The 19,945-nt window shown below is 58.3% G+C and overlaps 3 protein-coding genes and 1 long non-coding RNA gene across 5 annotated transcripts; 2 read left to right on the top strand and 2 right to left on the bottom strand.

The window, feature by feature from the left end:
* Nucleotides 1-363: 363 nt before the first annotated feature.
* SHE (Src homology 2 domain containing E) lies at nt 364-4,701 on the bottom strand. The gene is made up of 6 exons (XM_023941706.2): nt 3,955-4,701; nt 3,187-3,313; nt 2,068-2,376; nt 1,488-1,638; nt 1,265-1,384; nt 364-854 (listed from the first exon to the last, which is right to left on the bottom strand). Exons 1-6 carry the CDS (start codon nt 4,336-4,338, stop codon nt 668-670), a joined length of 1,278 nt encoding a protein of 425 aa, XP_023797474.1. The 5' UTR covers nt 4,339-4,701; the 3' UTR covers nt 364-667.
* Nucleotides 4,702-7,370: 2,669 nt separating this feature from the next.
* Nucleotides 7,371-15,084, bottom strand: UBE2Q1 (ubiquitin conjugating enzyme E2 Q1). Its single transcript, XM_023946205.2, has 13 exons — nt 14,717-15,084; nt 13,662-13,766; nt 13,257-13,361; nt 12,896-12,946; nt 10,890-11,030; nt 10,258-10,342; nt 9,762-9,822; nt 9,138-9,228; nt 8,990-9,048; nt 8,700-8,748; nt 8,430-8,525; nt 8,217-8,283; nt 7,371-7,794 (listed from the first exon to the last, which is right to left on the bottom strand). The coding sequence occupies exons 1-13, from the start codon at nt 14,999-15,001 to the stop codon at nt 7,763-7,765; spliced, it is 1,227 nt and encodes a 408-aa protein (XP_023801973.2). The 5' UTR covers nt 15,002-15,084; the 3' UTR covers nt 7,371-7,762.
* On the top strand, nt 11,092-11,516 carry LOC111943187 (uncharacterized). Its single transcript, XR_002870826.2, has 2 exons — nt 11,092-11,181; nt 11,325-11,516. It is a non-coding gene; the product is annotated as an uncharacterized LOC111943187 (long non-coding RNA).
* A 70-nt stretch (nt 15,085-15,154) lies between the features above and the next one.
* CHRNB2 (cholinergic receptor nicotinic beta 2 subunit) lies at nt 15,155-18,813 on the top strand. 2 transcript variants are annotated; one of them, XM_086865911.1, is made up of 6 exons: nt 15,155-15,744; nt 16,312-16,457; nt 16,549-16,593; nt 16,847-16,956; nt 17,074-18,034; nt 18,558-18,813. In XM_086865911.1, exons 1-6 carry the CDS (start codon nt 15,702-15,704, stop codon nt 18,726-18,728), a joined length of 1,476 nt encoding a protein of 491 aa, XP_086722037.1. In that variant the 5' UTR covers nt 15,155-15,701; the 3' UTR covers nt 18,729-18,813. The 2 variants fall into 2 exon arrangements, with proteins under 2 accessions (XP_086722037.1, XP_086722038.1); XM_086865912.1 differs by lacking the exon at nt 15,155-15,744 and adding an exon at nt 15,855-16,008.
* Nucleotides 18,814-19,945: the final 1,132 nt, after the last annotated feature.

The raw sequence follows: 19,945 nt of genomic DNA, 5'->3' as shown, positions 1-19,945 counted from the left end.
TGCCCCCCCATGCTGTGCTCTCTGTTTCACTGGTGCCTCCCAGGCTGTACCCCCTGTGCTGTGCACGCCTTCATAGCACAAACCCCCTGCCCAGCACCCCCAGGCCATGCCTCCTCTGTCATGCATTGCCCACCCCATGTTGGTTGTGCAACACCCTGGGGAGCTGCAGCTGCACCCGGGCAGGAAACCACAGAAAGAGGACAGAAGGTGCTCAGGCACCCTGGGGACAGTGCTCCCCTTCCATTCCACTGGTCCCCCGCTATAAAAAGCCTGGCAGGATGCAGATGTGCTGTTGGGGGAGCCCCAGTACCCCTGGGCCCCAAAACTGTGGTGACTTCTGCCAGCACAAGGCCCATCCCAGTCTCCCTCTCAGACAACAAGTTTATTTTACTATATCATTACACATCCCGGTCTCACTGCGTGCCCCCACCTCGGGCACATGGGCAGCCCTGTGCAAGTTGGTTCTGGCACAGGGTGGTCAGGATTTGTCCCAGCAAAAGGGGGACAGCCCTGCTGGAGTCCTGAAGTGGGGTCCCTTCAAGGACTGGAGACCTGACAAAGGGGTTCTCACTGGACCCTTCCTGTGGTACATGCCCATCGCTGTAGCTGCACCCTCATGCCCCAGGGGTGGGGGTTGCAGACCACTCGGGGGCGGCATCAGCAGATGCTAATGCAGCTTGCAGTGGACGGGGTGCAGCAGGGCCATGTGCTCAGCCCCCTTGAAAGGCAGCTTCTCAGTGGAGTAGTAGTGCACAACTTCAGGGATGCTGGCGAAGACACCGCTGGCCTGGCTGAGTGTGTACTTGTTGTCCTTGGTCTGGGCCACGATGATGTGAACACAGCCCTGGCTGGTCCTGGGCGACCAGCAGGCATCAGTGTTGCCGCCAGCCCCCCGGCGCCCGCCTGCCCCGCGGCTGTATCCACCCCTGTTTGTTCCCATCCCGCTCTGATTGTTTCGGCTCCAGGGGCTGCACTTCCTCAGGAAGGAAACGCCACTGGCGCTCCCGACAATGTGCCGGGGAGGGGGACACACCGTAACACCCCCTCCGCCCCAGCTCCACACCAGTATGCCTGGATCCCGCCGTGGATCGTGGGGTGCCATCCCTGGGGATCTGAGCGCTTCCTCCCCACCAGGGCTTTGATGTGAACAACCAGGGGAACTCCTGCCGCAGCATCGCCCCAGCGGGGGGATTCGCGCCCTCTCCCCAGGGTGGGAACCCCCGAGCCCGGCACCCCTCTATTCTGCGGCCACCCCGACACTCACTTGAGCGCGATGGAGTACTTGCCACTGCCGGTCTCGCTGGTGCGAACCAGGTAGCCCGCCTCCCGGCATGTCTGCAGCCGGCTCTCTGCCTCGGCCCGCGTGATGGCCCCGTGGTACCAGCTGTGGGGGGACACAGGGAGGGGACGTTGAGCCGTGGAAAAACATTGGGCACTCCATCCCTTCTCGCCCCATTTCCCACGCGTGGATCAGCCTCGCAACTCACGGCTGTTTCTCCAGTGCCAGGGCAGGGTCCACCCGCTCCCCCTCACTGTGCTCGGTGCCCGCCGGCTTCAGCATCTTGGGGGTCCAGCTCTTCTGGCGTAGATGCTGTCGCAGTGTCTCCTCCTTAGGACGCTCCGAGCCCTCAAACTGGACTGGGAGGGACAAGATGTGAGCCCGCAAAGCCCCACCTTCACTTTCAATCCCCATTCCTAGCTCCATCCCTTTCCCCAGCCCCAGCAACTTCCCCATTGCCAGTCCTAGCCTAACCCCTTCTCCAACCATGTGCCTGTCCCCATCTGGTCCAACACCCCCCCATGCAAAGGGATGTCTTCAGTTGTTCAGAGCCCCATCCAATTTGACCTGGCGGCCATCACCTCTCCAGTGCCTTGCCACCCTCAGCCCAAGAAAATTCTTGTATCTGAAGTGCCCCTTTATAGTTAAAAACTATTGCATCTCGTCAACTTGTGACAAGCCCTGCTAGAAAGTCTGTCCCCATCCCTGTCCCTGTTGCCATCCCCACTCCCATCCCATGCCTATCCCTTCCCCCCCATCCATATTTCCATCCTGTCCCTGTCCCCTACCTGACAATGCTTTGACAATCTGCTCCTTCTTCCACTCCCAGGGTTGCTCATATTCCCCCGCCGGGCGCTCGTCATTCTCAGGCAGGCGCCCATCACCAGCCCTCACCCTGCGCTCTGGGGTGCCCCCGCCCACCCCCTCCCCAGGCTCATAAGGGGTGTCATAGAGCTGTGGCCCCTTCCCTGCCACCTCCTTGCCCCCCAGCCGCTTGGCAAGATCCAATTTGGCACCCCCTTCCCCAGGCTCTCCAGGACCGTCCAGCAGCAGGATGGCTTTGACCAGGGGGTCCTTGGAGCCACGCCGACGAATTTCTGTGGGGAAGAGGGATGATGGGTCAGGGATGAGTCTGTGTGTCCCCTGAGACCCCCCCACTCCCACTACCAGCCCTCAGTGAGGGATGTGCGCTGGGGACCCCATGCCGGCAACGCCCCATTGGGAGCCAGTTTGGGAGGAGCTGGAGCAGGAAAGGGCCCATCCTCATGGCGCCTGGTCTGCTGTCCAGACCTGGGGCTGCTGGCGCCACAGGCACAGACCCACGCCAGTGGGGCCAGCTGGGCTCTATGGCAGCAGGATGCTACACCCCAAGCTAGAGCTCAGCTGTGCAGGAGGCCACCCCTGGGGTTTGCCTCTCCCAGCCCCCTGCTTCTCTCCACGGCGCCAGTCTTTGCCTAACAGCCTGGGCTGCCCCGCACGGAAAAAAAACATCAGCAGCAAATCTTTTATTTCCAGCTTCCGGCCCAGTCAGTTCCTGTTGTTGTGGCCAGCTGGACAGTCGCCACGCCAGCCGGGGTGTCGCTGGCTGCGGGGCATGGCCACTGGGAACTCTTGGGGGGTGGTACCCTGGGATGACTGGGGGCATTGAGGGCTTTGCACTGGCCACATGTGCCTGTTGGATGATGGCAGCAGGTCATGGCAATGGTTGAGGGACCAGCCAGCCACGGGTCAGTGTCCGGCCTTGCTCCCACTCCTTATCTGGCCCTGCGCAGCCGCAGGAAGCGGCAAGCAGCTTTCCTGTTCCTAGAGCCTCCTGCACCGGGTGGCTCCAAGGGCAGCTGCAGACTCCTGGCTGGGGAGTGATGCCAGCTGTGGTGCTGTTGCATGGCTCTCAACATGGGACATACCTGTGATCATCTGCTGGGCATCATAGGGCTCCATGTACCCATCATTCTCCCCTAGGCGCTCAGCATCCCGCTGCCCTTTGGTCCGTTTGGCATCATAAGGGTCTGCGTAATCCTCCAGGATGATGACCTGAGCAAAGAATAGTCATTGCTAGATTCAGGGGGCTGCAGGGATTCCGTCAGGGGTGGCTGAGATGTCACCAGCACAGAGCGAGGCAGGAAAGAGGTACACTGGGGTCCCCAGGGAAGGATGGTGGTTTATTTGGGGTAAATGGAGCTGTACCACAACCCCAGAGGATGCACCCAGTGGCACCTTTAGGTGGAGACAGTCCAGACCATTCCTATGCACCTCAGTGATGGTGAGGGAGCCTGGGGGGAGCTCTGGGACCCTTTTGGGTGACAGCAACCCCCCCGACTGGCTCCCAGTCCTCCCAAGAACTGGGAAAGACTGCAGGGGTGAAAGACCTGCTTCCCAGGAAAGCTTTACATCAGCCTTTGTTTAACCAGCAGCTGAGCTGTGAGGTCAGGCTGGCATGGGACATGTGGACCATGATGAGGATGCCTGATGAACCCCCCCACCCCCACACGGGTGATGAAGGGCAGTTGGGATGAAGGCAGCTTTGAAGGAATTTAAAGGCAGTGGAGCTGGGCAGGATAAAAGGACTAAGTCAGCCAAGCTAATGAGTTGGAGACCAAAGCAGTTAAAGCTGCCAGTGCTTCGTGCTCCCCACATCTCCCCCTCTTGCCCATGGCTCCCAGTCCCTGCCTTACCGTCTCTGTCTTGGGAGGCTTCCCCTTGTCCTGCTCGGGGGCAGGCAGGCCGGCAGGCAGGGGTCCAGGGTGCCCCTTCCCATTCTTCTCGGAAGCCTCCACCTTGATAAGGCGGTTGATGTAGGTTTTGGAGGGTCCCTCCGGTGTGCCTCCCTCCACCCTGGAATTCTTCCGCATCTTCCCAGTGGCGGCCTGGAGTAGACCCTGCAAGTTGTCCCGTGACAGCCGGCTTCCCCCTTCCTTGCCACCCCCAGCCGCCCGGTAGCCCCCCAGCTCGGCGGTTGAATTCTTGCGGCTCTTCCCAAGGCTACTGCTTCCCGGCCGAGCCCTCTCTGAAACCGTCTTCAGGTTGGATGGGAACTCCTTGAACCACTTGGCCGCCATGGAGCTGGGGACACGCGGGTGCCGCAGCCCCCCCGGGGCTCCTCGACACCCCACGGCTGCCCCGCCGGCTCAGGGTCGGCTCAGCCGGGGGGCCCTGGGCAGCCCGGCTGCCCCCAGCCCTGGAAACGGGATCCTCTGCGGACTGGGGCCAGCCCGGGAGCGGGGATGTGGGCCGGGGGACCGGGGCCTTCTTGGGGGGCTCCAGGCGTCCTTCGCCCCGGCGGGGACAGCTGGTGGGTCCCCAGGGGTGCCGGCTCCTGGGGCCCGGGGAGGGAACTGCGTGCCCTCGGAGGTCCCTTGCCCCGGGGGAGGGTCTCGGAGAGGGCCGGGGTATCTCCTCCAGCAATGGGTTGAGTCGGGAGTTCTCGCCGGTTGTCGGAGGAGCCCGGCCGGGGCAGTCCCGAGGAAGTTCCAGGGGTCCTCTGCTCCTGGGGACGGGGTCCGGGGTGGTCTCTCCGAGCTCCGGAGGGCCCGGCCGGGAACGGGCAGCCGGGGGGTCCCGTCGCGGCTCCTCGGCGGGGCCCGTCTCCGGGGGCAGAGGGGTTTCGGCTAGGGGTCAGGCCGGCCCGGGGGGCCCCATGCGGACGCGACGGGATGGGCCGGGGCCGCGCCGGGCCGGGGCCGGAGGGGGCGGCAGGGCCGGCGCTCCCCGCCCAGATCCGGAGGGGGCGGCCCCGGGGAACGGCGCGGCACCAGCCGGGCAGGCGGCCGCGGCCCCGGCGGGCGCGTGGGAAGACGTGGAAGCTCCAGCTGGGGTCCCGTCCTGGTGTGGATGAGAGACGTCGTGACTCTGCCTGGCTGATGGGACCATCGTGCACATGAATCCCGCGGATGGACTGTACGAGTCCCCGGGCAGAGACTCCAAGGACATCACAGACCTACGTGCGTGGGCCCCCTCCATAGACACTGGGCATGGACCCCAAGGACTGAGCCTGGGCAGAGACTCTATGCTTCCCTATGGATGGAGACTGTGCGCAGCCCTGCTAGCCTCCTGTGCACAGACACCTTTACAAGGACCTCGTGCATAGCACCCTGTGCACAGCCTGACAGGACAGAAGCACTGTGGGCAGCCAGTGCACGCTGCTGCCACGGCCGTGGTTCACACCACACCAGCCAAGTTCTATGTCTGGCCCTGCTGACACATTGCTGGAAAAGCAGAGCCCAGTGGTTTGGCTGCCTGTCAGGCTGCAGTTCTGGGGGCCCCTTACAACAACTCCCCTTTGCAACTGCACAGAAAGAGGAGAGGGTGGCAAAATTGCTCCCAGCACTCAGGTGCTGGTTCCTTTTCTTTCCTTCAGAAGGCAGACTTCAGTCCCCTCAATTTTTATGGGGCCTCAATAGGACAGACATGCAGGCAGCACTGTCTCAGTCACATTGTGTTGTAGTGGTGTTTGAGCAAATGTGCCACACGTCCCCTTTGGACAGTCTTCCCGTCCTTGTTCTCTGCCAGCTCCCACAGGGGGCTTTGGGAGTGCCTTTGGCAGTGGTGACAGATGGCACTGCACATCTGCTTCCCTGAGAAGACAGGCTTCCCTGAGCTAGCCTGGTGGCAATGAAGGCCAAGCCCAGCTCAGAGTGGGATGGGTCTTTGGGCAGGTGTGAACAGACAGGACTGGCAGATGGCCTGCTAGATACCTGCTCCTGCTTTTCTTTCAGTCTCAACGCTTGTCAGGTCAGCATTCAAGTGACAGATTCTGCTCATCCCAGCCTGTAGAGCTGCCATGACTTTGGAGTGTGTGCCATGAACTCTGCCAACCTAGTGTTCCCAATCCCAACACAACCCCATTGCTGGGTTCAGCAGAGCAGCCTCTACTTCACCAAAGAGAAAGCTCCACAAGTGTTTCAAACCTTCACTAAACTGATTAAACCTGCTACCTAGATATTCCTGAGCTAAAGGTGGGAGCTGAGTAAAGCTGCCTCTGTCCCCCCTCAGCCCCAGGTACCAGGAACAAGGGTTGGAGAGGACCCAGAACCCTGAGAGGTGCTGGTCTGGGCCAGAGGACACAGGACAGAGCCGCTCAGCTTCATCAACCCTCTGGTCCTTCAGCAAAGCACTTAAAAATAGCCTCCAAGCTGAGGCCAAAGCCACTCCTGCAGTTGTCAGTAATCCCTCTCCTAACAGCATCTTTTTATTCCAAGGCTCTGAGCAGGACAGGGAAGCAGCTGCTGAAGTAGATAACGGAGTTCTGAGGCTCTTTGATTTTCTAATGACTTTTATTCAAACACAGTGAATTAATACGCATGGTTCCATCTTTGATACTAGTGCGTCAGTTCTGTCCTCCAGACGAGGACAATGGCCCAAGTTAGAAGAGCTCCAACAGCTAAATCTCCTTCCAGCAGACTCAAAACGGGGCCATGGGGATTCAAGACAACAGGCCACAACTGCAGCAACCCCATCCATGAAGGGCTGGAGTACAAAGGTGAGCAGGAACAGTAGCTTAAGGAAAGTAAAATAAAACCCCATAGAACGGGGTGTTCACTGCTGGAACAGGTCCTGGTCAGGAATGGGAGAAGTGGTAGGACAGAGCAGTGCCCACGCTCCACTCCCTGCAGCAGCTTACAGCCACAGCACAGCAGGGATGGGGACAAGGGGCTCAGCCTCCATGCATGGCTAGTGGGGAGAAACAGGACAAAGCTTAGGCCTCAGTTCATCTTACTGCTTGGCAAACAGACAGGGAGAAGTGTGGGGTGGGAGCTGGCAGTGCTGGCACACACCCACAAAACCCTCCTCCACTGCAGGGGAGAGGACAACCTCACAGATTTTCCCCTCTGTGTTTTGAGTTGTAAGTCTGCAGTTTATAGAGAAAAGCTGGGCTTGCCCAGGGAAGATGGAGCAGAAACACTGCTCTCTTACTGTCAAAAAAGAAAAGGGCTTTTCTTCTTCCAAGGTAGTTGCACCAAGTCTTCCTGCAGGGCTTGGGCACACCACAGCTCCAATGACCACCCCACCCTGCGACCAGGGCTGCAGCAGGGTTTGCAGGGCACAAACCACCCAGCAGGAGCTTGGAAAAAAAATAGTTAGACCAGCAATCTCAAATTAACAAACTGTAATTTTTCTCCAAAGATACATTTTTCCATACACATCCATCATACACCGTAACAAAAAAAAGCAGTGTACATGAAATAAGAAAATAAATTAAATCCATAGCATAGGTAAGGAGGATGCTCTAGACTGGAGTAAAATCAAAAGTTTCCAGCAATACAAGAGGCTCAAGAGTTTGTTTTAACAAGAATGCCTGCTAGCATGGGCCCAGCAAGTGTTCTGGGTCAGTCCAACTCCTTAAACGGTTATTTAGAGTTTTGAACAGCCAGTATTGTCCTGCAACAGGCAGAGCTATTACATCCTGGGAGAAAGCCAAGAGGCATCACTAAGATCCAAGCAGAGCATCCAGAAGATATTCAGATTGGTCCTGCAGCATCCACACTAGCCATCCTCCTTGGGTGGTGTATACCAGCCTGAAACAAGGAGAGATCTGTGAGGGAGGAAACTGCATGGGCAATGAGAGTCTGCACCCAGAAAAGCTGCTGAAAGCAGCCAAGTTCCACTTCCAAAGGGCCAGATAGCCCCAATTACTGGGATGCTTTCCCTCTGGCTTATTTCCCAACACCACACAGGCAAACACAGAATCATTTAGGTTGGAAAAGGCCTCTCAGATCATCAAGTCCATGCAATCACTGAGATGCTGCCTCTAGTTACAGCCACCGGAGCCCAGCACTAGGCAGCAGAGAGGGCAGCAGGACTCTGCAGGCACTCTGCGTTACAGCAACTGCCACTGCTGCTGTCACCTCCACACTCGAGGCAGAAGAGAACTTGAATGGATTGTTTGGGGAGCCCAAACAAGCGAAGGAAAATACAGGGCCTCTCCCTCAGCCCTTACCATTCTTCTCATGGATCTGAACCAGGGACTTGTAGGACTGCTGTGCTCTTGTCAGGCTGTACTGGTTCTGCAAGGGAAGCAAGGAGACCATCAGTCCAGCAGGAACCCTGGGGAAACCATCCGTCACACCTTCCCTGTATGGCCAGAGCTGGCTGTGCCCCCATCTGCCACCCCACTTCCACCCCCCATTATCCTACACTGTCCAGGCCCTACCTTGTTGGCTCCAAATTGTACTCGCGCTTTCCCTTTCACCAGCGTTGCACTGATCTGCATGATCACTGACTCGATGGAGTAGGCACTACTCCAGCCCTGAGGGATGAAACACATGGTGAGGCAGACTCACCCCAGAGACTGTGCTCCCAGTGCAACCAAAGGGCCTTCCCCAGCTCTGTCAGGCAGTGGTATGGCTGGAACTGTCAGGAATACAGAGTGTGGTAGGCAGAACAGCTCCCCCACTTCCCACAGGGGCCAGCACCCACCCACCTGTTTCGTAAGCAGCTCCATGCAGATGGCACCGCCACCCAAAACATACCTAGGAAGGAATCAGACAAAGTTATTGCACAGATAGATGTGATCATACCCACCCACTGCTCCAGAGGTAAAACATCTTCTCTGATGTAAAAAGTATGCTAAAAACTCCACCATCGGTGTCTGCTTCCCAATGGCAAATCCATGTCAAGGAAGTCACAGGATTGCACAGCACTGGATAAACCCAATGAGAACTGCTGCAGAAAGCAGCACTGCAGAGCAGAGAGCGACAGATAGTTACTCACCCCCCTGACAGCACCGGGGATACAACCCTTACAAATGGTGGATCAAAAGGAAAGTTATCCTGGAATGAGAAGGGAAGCAGAGCCACTGAGAAAGGTGTTCTCTGATGCCTCGCCGAGTCAGGCATCTCTCTAGGAGGGCGAGCCTTACTTTAAAAGAGAAGTTGAGGAGGATGAAATCTGTTCCTTCTTTCTCTTTGAGGATTTGGAGATCGTTGTGCAAAGCGCTGTCCTCATCAACCCTGTGACAGGAAAACCCCGGAAGATCAGTCAGGGCCATGCACCTCATGTCAGCCGTGCTCACTGCCACCACACTCCAGAGCTGCCATACCTGCACAGCTGGGCAGTCACATGGGCCCCCAGGCTCTCACTGAGGGCAGCGACAGCATGGGCTGCCAGCATTCTGCTTCCGGTTTGCAGAGAAGACCATCACACCCCCTTTCCATGCTGCCAGCTTAAAAATAAAGGCTGCCTGGCCCAAGGAAAAGGCAGCACTGGTGTCTGGAGGGTGTGCAAGCTTGGGGTTTGCCTGCTGCACCTCTCACCGGACTCTAGGAACAGCAGAGACTTGCAAAGTCCTCCGATTACCTCATCTTGTCTGGAGATATCATCTCCTCTTTCTTGTGGAGACAGCAAGCCAGCTGCCTGAGAGAGGCTAACTCAAGGTCTGCTTGGTGCTCCCCTGCCATGCAAATGTCCTCTCTGCTCACAGGGACTTTCTGGTCCCATCACCAAAACCCACCACAAATACATGATCCCAAGCTGGGCTACCTACTTCAGGAGTTTGACGTTCCAATCGTACAGGCTGTCATTCACTAGTTCAACTGCATAGTATCCTGCAAGAACAGAGGAGGGGGGGTCATGGTAGGGGAACACTGGGAGGGGGTTGAGCCATCACCCAGATTTCCAATCCCCTGGGTCCTGCAGCACAACTTTACTTGGGCACTGTCCCTCCAAGAAAAGCAGTGCTTATCCACAACAGTCATGAAGACAGCAGTTTCTTTCTCTGAGTCCCTGGGCTCAGGAAAGGAGTAGGAACACCATTCCCCTCAAAGTCAGGTAATTCTCTGACACATAGCATGGTCTTCACTTCTACCCAGCAGTGGCAGGGAACAGAGAGGGTAAGGTGGTTTTGTTCACTCTTGACAGAGCCACAGCCGTCAAATGCTGGAGATCCTCCCCCTCAGCTTAGTGGCACAGCTTCAAGGCCCACTGGGTACCCCACAGAACAAGAAAGAATCTTCCTCCATGGAGCTCCTGGCAGCACTCACCGCCCTTGAAACTTGGTGATCGGTAAATATCCCTGAGCTCCTTCATTAGCCGGTCAGTGGCCTGAACAGACCCAGACACTGCACCCTGCAAGGAACAGGGAGGGGGAAAGTTGTATTGTTATGCTGCACCCAACCATGGCTATTGCTCTATGAGGTCAACACCTGAGCTACAACTCAGAACAGCCTCCATACCAGACCATATCCTGCCCATCACCTCTCAATCTGTCCCTTGCCTCAAATATGTCACCTCAGGCAGCACAGCTGCAGCAAACACCTCTGCATTCCTCTCCACTGACTTAAGAATCTCAGCCCAGGGGTACAAAAGCACAACCCACCTCCACAGCCTCAGGTGATCATGGGGGCACAGCTCCTGGAGCAGAAGGGAGCCCCAGATCTTGCCGCAGGACTGTCCCATAAGGCACCAATGCCCTGGGGGCACTCCCTGAGCTGCAGAGGCAGTTCACAGACTTCTCTGCTTCAGCCCCATCAGCCCTAGAGAACTGGTACTGCTGTACCTTTGGCTGGGGACAGCCCGTCTGATTCAGGGCTGGAGGGCTGGCAAGGGCCTCCATCATTCCTGCCCTTGAGTCCCTCTGCTTCCCCAGCCCACCTGCCCACTGGGTGACACGTACATTTAAGTAATCTTGCCTCTGGTTCTTTTTTATTTTCTCTAAAATGGCCAGGTTTTCTTTCCCAATGCCTTCATCCTCTGTCTTTCTCCCATCTGCCGGCTCTTCCTCTTTCATCTCATAGTGGTCCAAGTCCTCAGTGTCCTGGAAGGAGAAGAGGAAAGCTCAAAGAGATGTGCCTTTGCTCCTCCCTGCTCTGAGCTGCCCTGACCCAGGAAGAATTCCTGGTGCAACTCTTTCATCCCAGGAAGCCCCAGCTCCTGATCTGAGGTACAAGTGGAGCGGAAAACACAAGGTCTGGACATTCAATTAGGCTCATGTGAGCTCTTTGTTAGCTGGATTCTCCCCTGCCATGTCCCATGCCTGTTTATAATGAATCATTAATCTCTCACTCCTCAACATGCCCCATGGATTTTGGCACACCTATGACTTCAGCAGTTTGTGCCACGCTGCTGGATGGCTGGAACAAAGCACAGCCCCTTGACACAGTGCTGCCAGGCCACCTGGGCCTCTTCGCTAGCCAAACCCCAACAGGGACACAGGTCACCGGCACCTCAAGAAGAACAGACCCTTGCACCCAAATCCAGCTGCATGGGATGTTATTCCCTCAACAAGAGCAGGTATTTCACAGCATGTCTCTCTGTAGATCATCTCAGCACACTCCAAGTGTAGTACCTGACCCCAGAAGAGCCTTTGCCCCTCACTGTTTCCCACAGTAACATGTGGCAATGCAAGACCCTGATGGGAAAAAACAGTTGCAGCTGTCTGGGCCTACTACAGAAATCTCTCCCCATGCACACAGGGTTCAGCTGACTGGAAATGGCTGTGGGTATGCACAGCTCCAGTTCCAGCTCCACAAATCCTCTGAACAAGTGTTTACTACGGCCTCTCTGTGCTGGTCATGGCTATTGAGCAGCAGTTGTGGAAGCGCTTTGACATTTTTAGTCTCACACAGGAAAATAGATCCTCCTAGAAAATCCCTCGAGTAGATTAACCTGCATAATGAATCTCTGTGCCAGGGCACAGTTCTGCTGCTCCACTCCTCCACACAGCTGAATAAATCCCACCGCTCAGCACAAAACCTTTGCTCTACATGAGAGTGTTCTCCCTCCAAAACACATGGTGTTAGCAAAAAGCACAAGGGGGAATGCTCAGCTCCTGGGGATTTATTTTCCAGCCCACAGGAATAGAGGCCCTGCACACACTGATTTGCTATGAAACAGCAGATTTGCAGATTCACAAGGTTGTGCTGGTGCCAGTTTAACCCTCACCCTTTTTCCCTGTGGACCCTGGCAATGCTCAGCCTTAATTTAGCAAGCAATTAACTTTGCTAAAACTCCCCAGCTGCTGGGTTGCTGCTGCTCAGTGACCTGCCCCCAGGCTCCGTGGCACACTGCTGACTCAGTGCCCGTGCTGCTCTCGTGTGTGAGGCATTGCTAAACGTCACCATGGAGATTCAAGATTATTCCACCCACTTCCACAGATCTCTAAACTGCAAACCAAACAACCAGAGACTGTGGGTTCTGCAGCAAGGTGCCCTCAGACTGCAGTGAAGTGTGGCTGTCTCCACCACTCCTGGCAATTAGCTCACTTGCACACTAAGTCACCTGACCTCATCCTCTCTGTGGGAGTCCTGTGCAACAGTGACTTCCCCCTCAGCAACAGCAACCCAGAAATCCATCTCTTTTGCAGAAATTTCAGGCTTTAGAGAACAGCACATATTGTCCAAGCAGCTCTGCTCATAGCTCATCCACATGACTTTGGAGGCCATGGCTATGCTGCTCAGCCTCTATGCTCTCCTGGGGTTTGTGAATATGTGGCACTCAGCTGTGCCTCAGAATCCTTGGCATCAAAATGCCAGGAAGTATCCAGTCTTTAACCCAAACTTCCCTGTCTGGAGGCCACAAGCTTCTCTCAGGCAAGACCCCTGTACCCTTGCATCTTTCAGCACCTTCCCTCCTGTGCTCAGCTCTCTGGCATATTTTCTCACACACTGAGGTGGCACTTACCTCTGGCATCTCTTCATCTTCCTCTTCAGAGGACACCTCTTCCTGGGTGCTCTGTGGAAAAAGAAAGACTGGGATGGAGATTGTGCGGTCAGCATCCTGGGAAAATGCTCTCCCGCCTTCCCAGATGGTTAGGTGAGGTCAAACAGGGATATACAAGCAGAATCAAATTAAAAGCAAAGAGTAGCTGAAAACCTTTATAGAAAACAGCACCAAGACTCAACAGAGCAGGCTGGCATCACCCAGGACAGGAATCCAACCACTCACCCACTGCGTTCCTCCTCTGGTAACCCCTAGAAGCCTCCAGAGCAAATATAGAGAACTTGTTTTCGGAGCTTTGTGAGCCTTCTCCTGAGCTGCTCACCTGTTCTGCTGGCAGAGGCTGGTCCAGCATTTCAACATCTGGATGTTGGGGGAGGTTGTAGAGTTTGCACAGGTCAGAGATTATTCGCTTCAGGTGCTGCAAAAGCTGTCCGGAGAACAGAAGGTCAGTGAAGTGTGGGGACCTCCATGCTGAGCTGAGCCTTGGCACTGCAGCCAGGAAGCAGAGGCCCCAGCACTGCTCCTTCCTGCTCCAAGCAGCAGTAGACACAGGTGCAAAATCCCACCCAACCATCAAACAACATCAGAGAGGTTCATCCCAAATATATGGAACATTTATGAGACCTGAGGCAATCCCCACTTCAGGCAGCTGAGGACATGCAAGCAGGGAGTTACCCTACCAAAGCTGCCAGCCCTCCCCTCCCTCAGGCAGTGGAGCAAATCTCACCAGCGTATTTCCTTTCCTGACTTCCACTAGCCTCTCCAGGATAGCTGCCAGGTTGGGATCGTCTGACTCCACAGACCATATTGGGGGAACAGCTGGATAAGACTCCTGGAGAGGGGGAGAAGGTGGTGTTGGTGGGATGGAGGCTGTTGCAGTGCACAGAGCAGCAAGCCACCACATGGTAGGGGCTGAAGCCCTGTGTCTTCTGCAAACAGATCCCTCTGAACCACAGAGATCATGCCACAAGTGACTGATCCACCCTCCAGCATAAACCTGGGGCTAAGTGCAATACAAACCCCGACTCAGACCATGCTGGGCTGGCCGTGTTGTGTCCCCTGGGCACAGGGTTGAACATGGAGGGAGGATAGTGGTATTCTGGCCACCCCTCTGGCCATGGGGCCATTGGGGGTGGGAGGCCATAGAGACAGGACACTGAGGGTGTCCCACGTTGGCCATGGGCTGCTGCAGTTCCAGCAGTTGCAAAAGAATCTGGCAGCACCCACGCAGGGCAGGCCTCTGGCAGCACTCCCAACATGCCTCTCCAGAAAGTCCTGGTTATTAGTCCCATTCAGAATCTGCATCAGGGGCTATCCAAGCTAACCCTCCTTGCCTGGGAAACCCTCCAAAACAAAACCGGAGGAAGCCGGGAAAACGGGGGCAGTTTCGTACATGGGCAGTCGGAGGGGCTCCATGACTGGGGATGAGCAGCTGGAGAGGACTGGGGGTTCCAAACAGCATGGGAAATAGCTAGTTCTCGTACACTGGGACAGCGGGAGTGCTGCCGGGCACTGTCCCCTGGTTTTTCTCTGCATGAGCCCCTGCTCCGAGGAGCTCGTGGTGGCTCGTATGGCGCTCCCGCAGCCCCCACGGAAGAAGGGGACGGGGGCAGCTACCCCCCAAACCCCATAGCCGGCGCCAGGGACGTTGGGGCCCAGGCCCAGCTCACCCTGAGCCCCAACGGCGGCGGCCCCGTACGCTCGAAGGAGGAGCCACTCGGTCCCAGGACCGCCTTCGGTGCCCCCGCAGAGCCTGGGCCCGCCGCACCCCCTGGGCCTCACCGTGATGTTGCAGTGAATACGGACGGGTCCCGGCGGCGGCCCCCGGGAGGCGGAGGCGCCGGCACGGGCCCCGGCCCCTGGGACGAACTCGCAGCTGATCTCGTCCGGACAGGCGCTGCCGATGCGGAACCTCTCGTGGCCGCGGTGAAAGATGGATTCGAGCAGCCGCAGCTCCCGCCTCAGGAGCCGCCCGGCGGGGGCCGCCGCCACCTCGGCCCCGCTCCGCCCGGGTCCCCCCGCCGCCGCCTGCGCCCTCGCCGCCTCCTCCGGCCCCGCCCGCTGCATCTTCCCATGGAGGGACCCGCTCCGCCGCCGCCGCCGCCGCCGCAGCCCCGGAGCCCGCCCAAGATGGCGGCGGGACGGCCCCGCTCCCGGAAGTGCCGTCGCCGGAATGGGCGGGGCCGCACTGCCGGAAGCGTATCGCGATATACCGGAAGTGACGATCCGTAAGCTCCCGGGAAGCAGGGCGGGGCCAGCGACGAGAGCGGCGGGGGAGCCCCGCCCCTGCCGGGAGGGGTCACGGGGGTTCACCGGGTACGGCTGGAACCTGGCGGGAACGGGGCTCCCTAAGACCTGGCAGTGCCAGCTCTGAGACCCCCCTACTGGTGTACGGCGGAGCCGCGGGGGCTCCGGTCGTGGGTTCCACCCTCGAACTCTCCCACCGTTCAGCCTTCCCGCTCTGATCCTCGCCCAGGGCTCCGTCGCCCCGCTGGCACCGTGCAGGGACCCCGCTGGAGCAGCGGGCTGGGGGAGCTCAGATCCCTCCGCCGTGTCCCCGGACCGGGGCGGAGGCGGGGGCGGCCCCGGGGCCGCTGACGGCGGCGGTGACGGCGACGGAGCACGGGGCGGCCCCGGCGCAACGCCCGGCACCGCCTCCCGCCCGGGGCCGCCCCGCCCGGGCCGCCGCCGGCTCCAGAACTTCGGACAGCGCCCGGCCAGAACCGCGGACAGCGCCGGGTACCGGTGGCGGCACCGGGCCGCCCCCATGGCGCTGCTCCGCGTCCTCTGCCTTCTCGCTGCCCTCAGACGTAAGTGTCGGGGGCTGTGGGGGATGGCACCGGCACAGGCGGGGAGGGGACCGGACCGGACCGGGCCCGGGGGCTGCGCCTGTTGCACGAGATAGATCCGGCGTGGAGCCGGTACCGGCCCCTTTGCGGTGCCAGTGCCATTGGCGCTTCCGGTGCTCCTCGACCCCCCCGGGGCTGTGCGGCCGCCGTGGGCTCCGGCTCTCCGAGGCGGTGCCAGGGGTGGGCAGGGATCGACAGGAACAGGGGAGCGGGTGTCATGAACGGGTAGGGAATCGCGGGGACAGGCAAGGGAGGGCAGAGAGGAACCCCCAGTCCTGTCCAGCTGCTTGTCCCCAGTCAAGGAGCCCCTCAGACTGCCCATTCTCCCCCCGGCCCTCCCTGCTCCGTGCCCGGCTATGACAGCCACACCCCATCACCACGCACCCCATCATTTCTGCTCTTGGGCTGTCAGGCACAGAGCCCCAGGCCATGTACAGGCTCTGTCCTGGGGGGTCCCCAGATGCTCATGGTGGGGGGGGGGGTGGGCTCTGCCCTCCTCCATGGGACTCAGACTCTGCCATGCCCCAGGGAGCCTGGGCACGGACACAGAGGAGCGACTGGTTGAGTATCTGCTGGACCCTGCACGCTATAACAAGCTGATCCGGCCAGCGACCAATGGCTCTGAGCTGGTGACTGTGCAGCTGATGGTGTCACTGGCGCAGCTCATCAGTGTGGTGAGTTGGCCAGGACTCTACTCCCCAACCTACCACCAAGCAGGCAAGGGGGCCTCAGCACCCTGAGTGACTGCTCCTTCTCTCTCTGCAGCATGAGCGGGAGCAGATCATGACCACGAATGTCTGGCTGACCCAGGTGGGCACCCTGGACTCTGACGTGGCCCTGAGACCCCTATGTCCACCCAGCCTCAGGATGCCCCAGCCCCTGCCTTGAGACCCATCCTTATCATAGGGATTCCCCATACACCCTGTGTGGGACCCTAATGTGTACCCTGCCCTGATACAGCCCCCCATAAAGCCTGTGTCGACCCCTGTGTCACCCCTGTCCTGACCCACCCCCTTGCCCCAGGCCCCCGTCCTATGGCTGGGCTGATCCCACCTATCCTCAGGAGTGGGAGGACTATCGCCTCACATGGAAGCCTGAGGACTTTGACAACATGAAGAAGGTCCGCCTGCCCTCCAAGCACATCTGGCTGCCTGATGTGGTGCTCTACAACAAGTAGGTCATTTTTGGGGGGGGGGGCTATGTGTTCCCCAACCCCACCTAGGTCAGGGGACCATATTGTACTGCTGGGGCTGACAACACTAGGACTGACAGCACCTCTCTTCACTCCAGCGCCGATGGGATGTATGAGGTCTCCTTTTACTCCAACGCAGTGATCTCCTATGATGGCAGCATCTTCTGGCTTCCACCTGCCATCTACAAAAGTGCATGCAAGATTGAGGTGAAGCACTTCCCCTTTGACCAGCAGAACTGCACCATGAAGTTCCGTTCCTGGACCTACGACCGCACTGAGATTGATCTGGTGCTGAAGAGTGAGGTGGCCAGCCTGGATGACTTCACACCCAGTGGCGAGTGGGACATCGTGGCGCTGCCAGGGCGGCGCAACGAGAACCCTGATGACTCCACCTATGTGGACATCACATATGACTTCATCATTCGGCGTAAGCCGCTCTTCTACACCATCAACCTCATCATCCCCTGCATCCTCATTACCTCCCTGGCCATCCTTGTATTTTACCTCCCGTCTGACTGTGGCGAGAAGATGACGCTCTGCATCTCTGTCCTGCTCGCCCTCACTGTCTTTCTCCTGCTCATCTCTAAAATCGTGCCACCCACCTCACTGGATGTACCACTGGTGGGCAAGTATCTTATGTTCACCATGGTGCTGGTGACCTTCTCCATCGTCACCAGCGTCTGTGTCCTCAATGTGCACCACCGCTCGCCCACCACGCACACCATGCCACCCTGGGTCCGCACCCTCTTCCTCCACAAGCTCCCAGCACTGCTCTTCATGAAGCAGCCGCGGCAGAACTGCGCACGCCAGCGTCTGCGCCAGCGCCGGCAGACCCAGGAACGTGCTGCCGCCACCACTCTTTTTGTTCAGGCTGGTGCCCGCACCTGCACCTGCTATGTCAACCCTGGTGCTGCTAAGGCTGAGGGGCTCAACGGCTATCGGGAGCAGCAGGGGCAGGCACCGGCTCCTGCAGCTGGCTGCAGCTGCGGGCTGGAGGAAGCGGTGGATGGTGTGCGCTTCATTGCTGACCACATGCGCAGTGAGGATGATGATCAGAGCGTAAGTTGGGGTGGGCGGTGTGCATCTGGGAGTGAGTAGTGCTCAGGGGAGACCAGAGCTGGGGGGTGCAGAGCATGTCCTGGCTCATGGCTACACCACAGGGTGTGATGTGCACAAGCACCAAGCGGTTCCCTGCCTAGCCCCATGCCCAGTGAGGTCCTGAAGTTCCTGCCTGGGTAGGGGGTCCAGCACAGATCCCACAGCCCAAGGCTGAAGCAGTGGCTCTGGAAACTCAGGAGGCTCCCAGGAGGCTTGGCCCTGCACAGCACTGTCAGGCTGCAGATTCTGTAGAGCCCCTGAGCTCTGCTCACTGGGGAAACATTTCCTGGACTCAGCAGTGCGGGTGACAGCAGGAGGAGTGAGCCCCATGGGGCCCAGGGCAGGCTGGCAGGCAGCCCCAGGAGCTGCAGTGCTGAGGGAGCAGATTCAAGGCACTGAGGATATGCCAAATTCCCAACTGGGGCAGTGTCAGGCAATACCTAAGGCCCCAGCCTGACCCAGCATTTTTCCTGGCCCCATGCAGGTGAGCGAGGACTGGAAGTACGTGGCCATGGTCATCGACCGCCTCTTCTTGTGGATCTTCGTCTTTGTCTGTGTCTTTGGCACCATTGGCATGTTCCTGCAGCCCCTCTTCCAGAACTACACCACCAACTCCCTACTGCAGCTTGGCCAGGGCACCCCCACCTCCAAATAGCATGGGGAATGGCCAGTCCAAGGGCCAGAGAGCTGGATACTGGGCTCAGGCAGCCCCTGCAAACCAATAAATACTCACAACAGGACCAGGTTGGTTCCATATGGTGTCATTTCATCCTACACTGTGCTCTGCAGGCCTGAAAGAGCAGGATGCAGCCAGGGCTGGGGGGACTCCAGCTGCCTGTGACCAAGGTAAGAGGCTAGAAGGCATCAGCTCTGTAAGAGGAAAATCCCAACTGCTGAGGGAAAGAACATGGGATCATGAAACCTGATCCATGGGGATATGTCCAGCTCCTCCTCTGCTCCTGGGAGCACCAGTCACTCACTGCGTCTCCTCTCAGGCCATGTGGGGCCAGAATCCCAGCCTCAGTGGGCAGCCCCTGGATCCAGCCTGGTGATGCCAACCCCTGTGCCAGTTTTGGAGCTCCCAGGAGATGAAAGAGCAGGAGCAGAGGCATGAGGAAGCTAGGGCTGCTCAGCTCTGGCTTCGAGGCGAACACAGGGACCAAGCAGGAGGAGGCTATTTTTAGGTCCTCCCTGCAGGCAGGGCCAGGGCAGCAAGTGCCAGGGTCTGCTCCAGCTCCATCATCTTCTTTTCCACTCCAGGCTCAGTGTGCTGGAGCCAAGAGCAGGCTCAAGATGAGTTGCACAAGGAAAAGGAAAACACAATTAATCGACCCAAGCTGGGAGCTGCTGGCAACTGGGCCCCACCATGGGTCACTGGGCTGACAGACATGGCTGGCAGCACTTCCTGCATTCCCTTGGCCAGCAGGAATTGGCCTCATTGGGGAAAATTGAAATGGAGTGTTTGCTATAAATACCACTAATCCCCAGGGCTGGGGGGGGAGTGGTGTTGGCGGGGCCTGGCAACACACAGGGCCGGGGAAGCTGCATGCTAGAAATTAATTTAAATCCCAGCATTTCACCCAGCCAGAGAAATCCCAGCTGCTGAGATTTCAGGGGCTGCTGCTCCTGGAGCTCCTGCTCTCAGGGGTGCACCCCAATACCTAAACGTTAAGAGCTTTTCTCCTAAAGCAGCCCCATGCAAGGGGCTTGTCCCAGTTCATCCCAGTGTCTCCTCTGCTGTTGGTCCAACCTCGAGTGAGTGCAGGATAGTGGGGGGCCCTGTTGTGCCCAGTAGGGAGTGGAGATCTGCGAGTATTGGGAGGGTGTAGGGAGCACAACAGGAGCCCTCACAGCCTCAGGCACAGCTCCCTG

Source organism: Cyanistes caeruleus, chromosome 30, assembly GCF_971803275.1.
Source record: "Cyanistes caeruleus chromosome 30, bCyaCae1.hap1.1, whole genome shotgun sequence".
Classification (NCBI taxonomy): domain Eukaryota; kingdom Metazoa; phylum Chordata; class Aves; order Passeriformes; family Paridae; genus Cyanistes; species Cyanistes caeruleus.
Note: the sequence above shows the minus strand (reverse complement) of the source record. Positions and strands in the feature narration are given on the sequence as shown.

What these genes read in the sequence shown, in the direction of transcription:
- CHRNB2 (XM_086865911.1), top strand. Translation starts at nt 15,702, where the DNA reads ATGGCGCTGCTCCGCGTCCTCTGCCTTCTCGCTGCCCTCAGAC. An exon ending in TGGCGCAGCTCATCAGTGTG is followed by an intron (nt 16,458 to 16,548) that starts GTGAGTTGGCCA and finishes CTCTCTCTGCAG; the next exon opens with CATGAGCGGGAGCAGATCAT. An exon ending in GTGAGGATGATGATCAGAGC is followed by an intron (nt 18,035 to 18,557) that starts GTAAGTTGGGGT and finishes GGCCCCATGCAG; the next exon opens with GTGAGCGAGGACTGGAAGTA.
- UBE2Q1 (XM_023946205.2), bottom strand. Translation starts at nt 15,001, where the DNA reads ATGCAGCGGGCGGGGCCGGAGGAGGCGGCGAGGGCGCAGGCGGCGGCG. An exon ending in AAGATGAAGAGATGCCAGAG is followed by an intron (nt 11,031 to 12,895) that starts GTAAGTGCCACC and finishes TTCTCCTTCCAG; the next exon opens with GACACTGAGGACTTGGACCA. An exon ending in ATCACCAAGTTTCAAGGGCG is followed by an intron (nt 9,823 to 10,257) that starts GTGAGTGCTGCC and finishes CTGTTCTTGCAG; the next exon opens with GATACTATGCAGTTGAACTA.
- SHE (XM_023941706.2), bottom strand. Translation starts at nt 4,338, where the DNA reads ATGGCGGCCAAGTGGTTCAAGGAGTTCCCATCCAACCTGAAGACGGTT. An exon ending in AGCCTCCCAAGACAGAGACG is followed by an intron (nt 3,314 to 3,954) that starts GTAAGGCAGGGA and finishes TTCTTTGCTCAG; the next exon opens with GTCATCATCCTGGAGGATTA. An exon ending in TGCCCAGCAGATGATCACAG is followed by an intron (nt 2,377 to 3,186) that starts GTATGTCCCATG and finishes TCTTCCCCACAG; the next exon opens with AAATTCGTCGGCGTGGCTCC.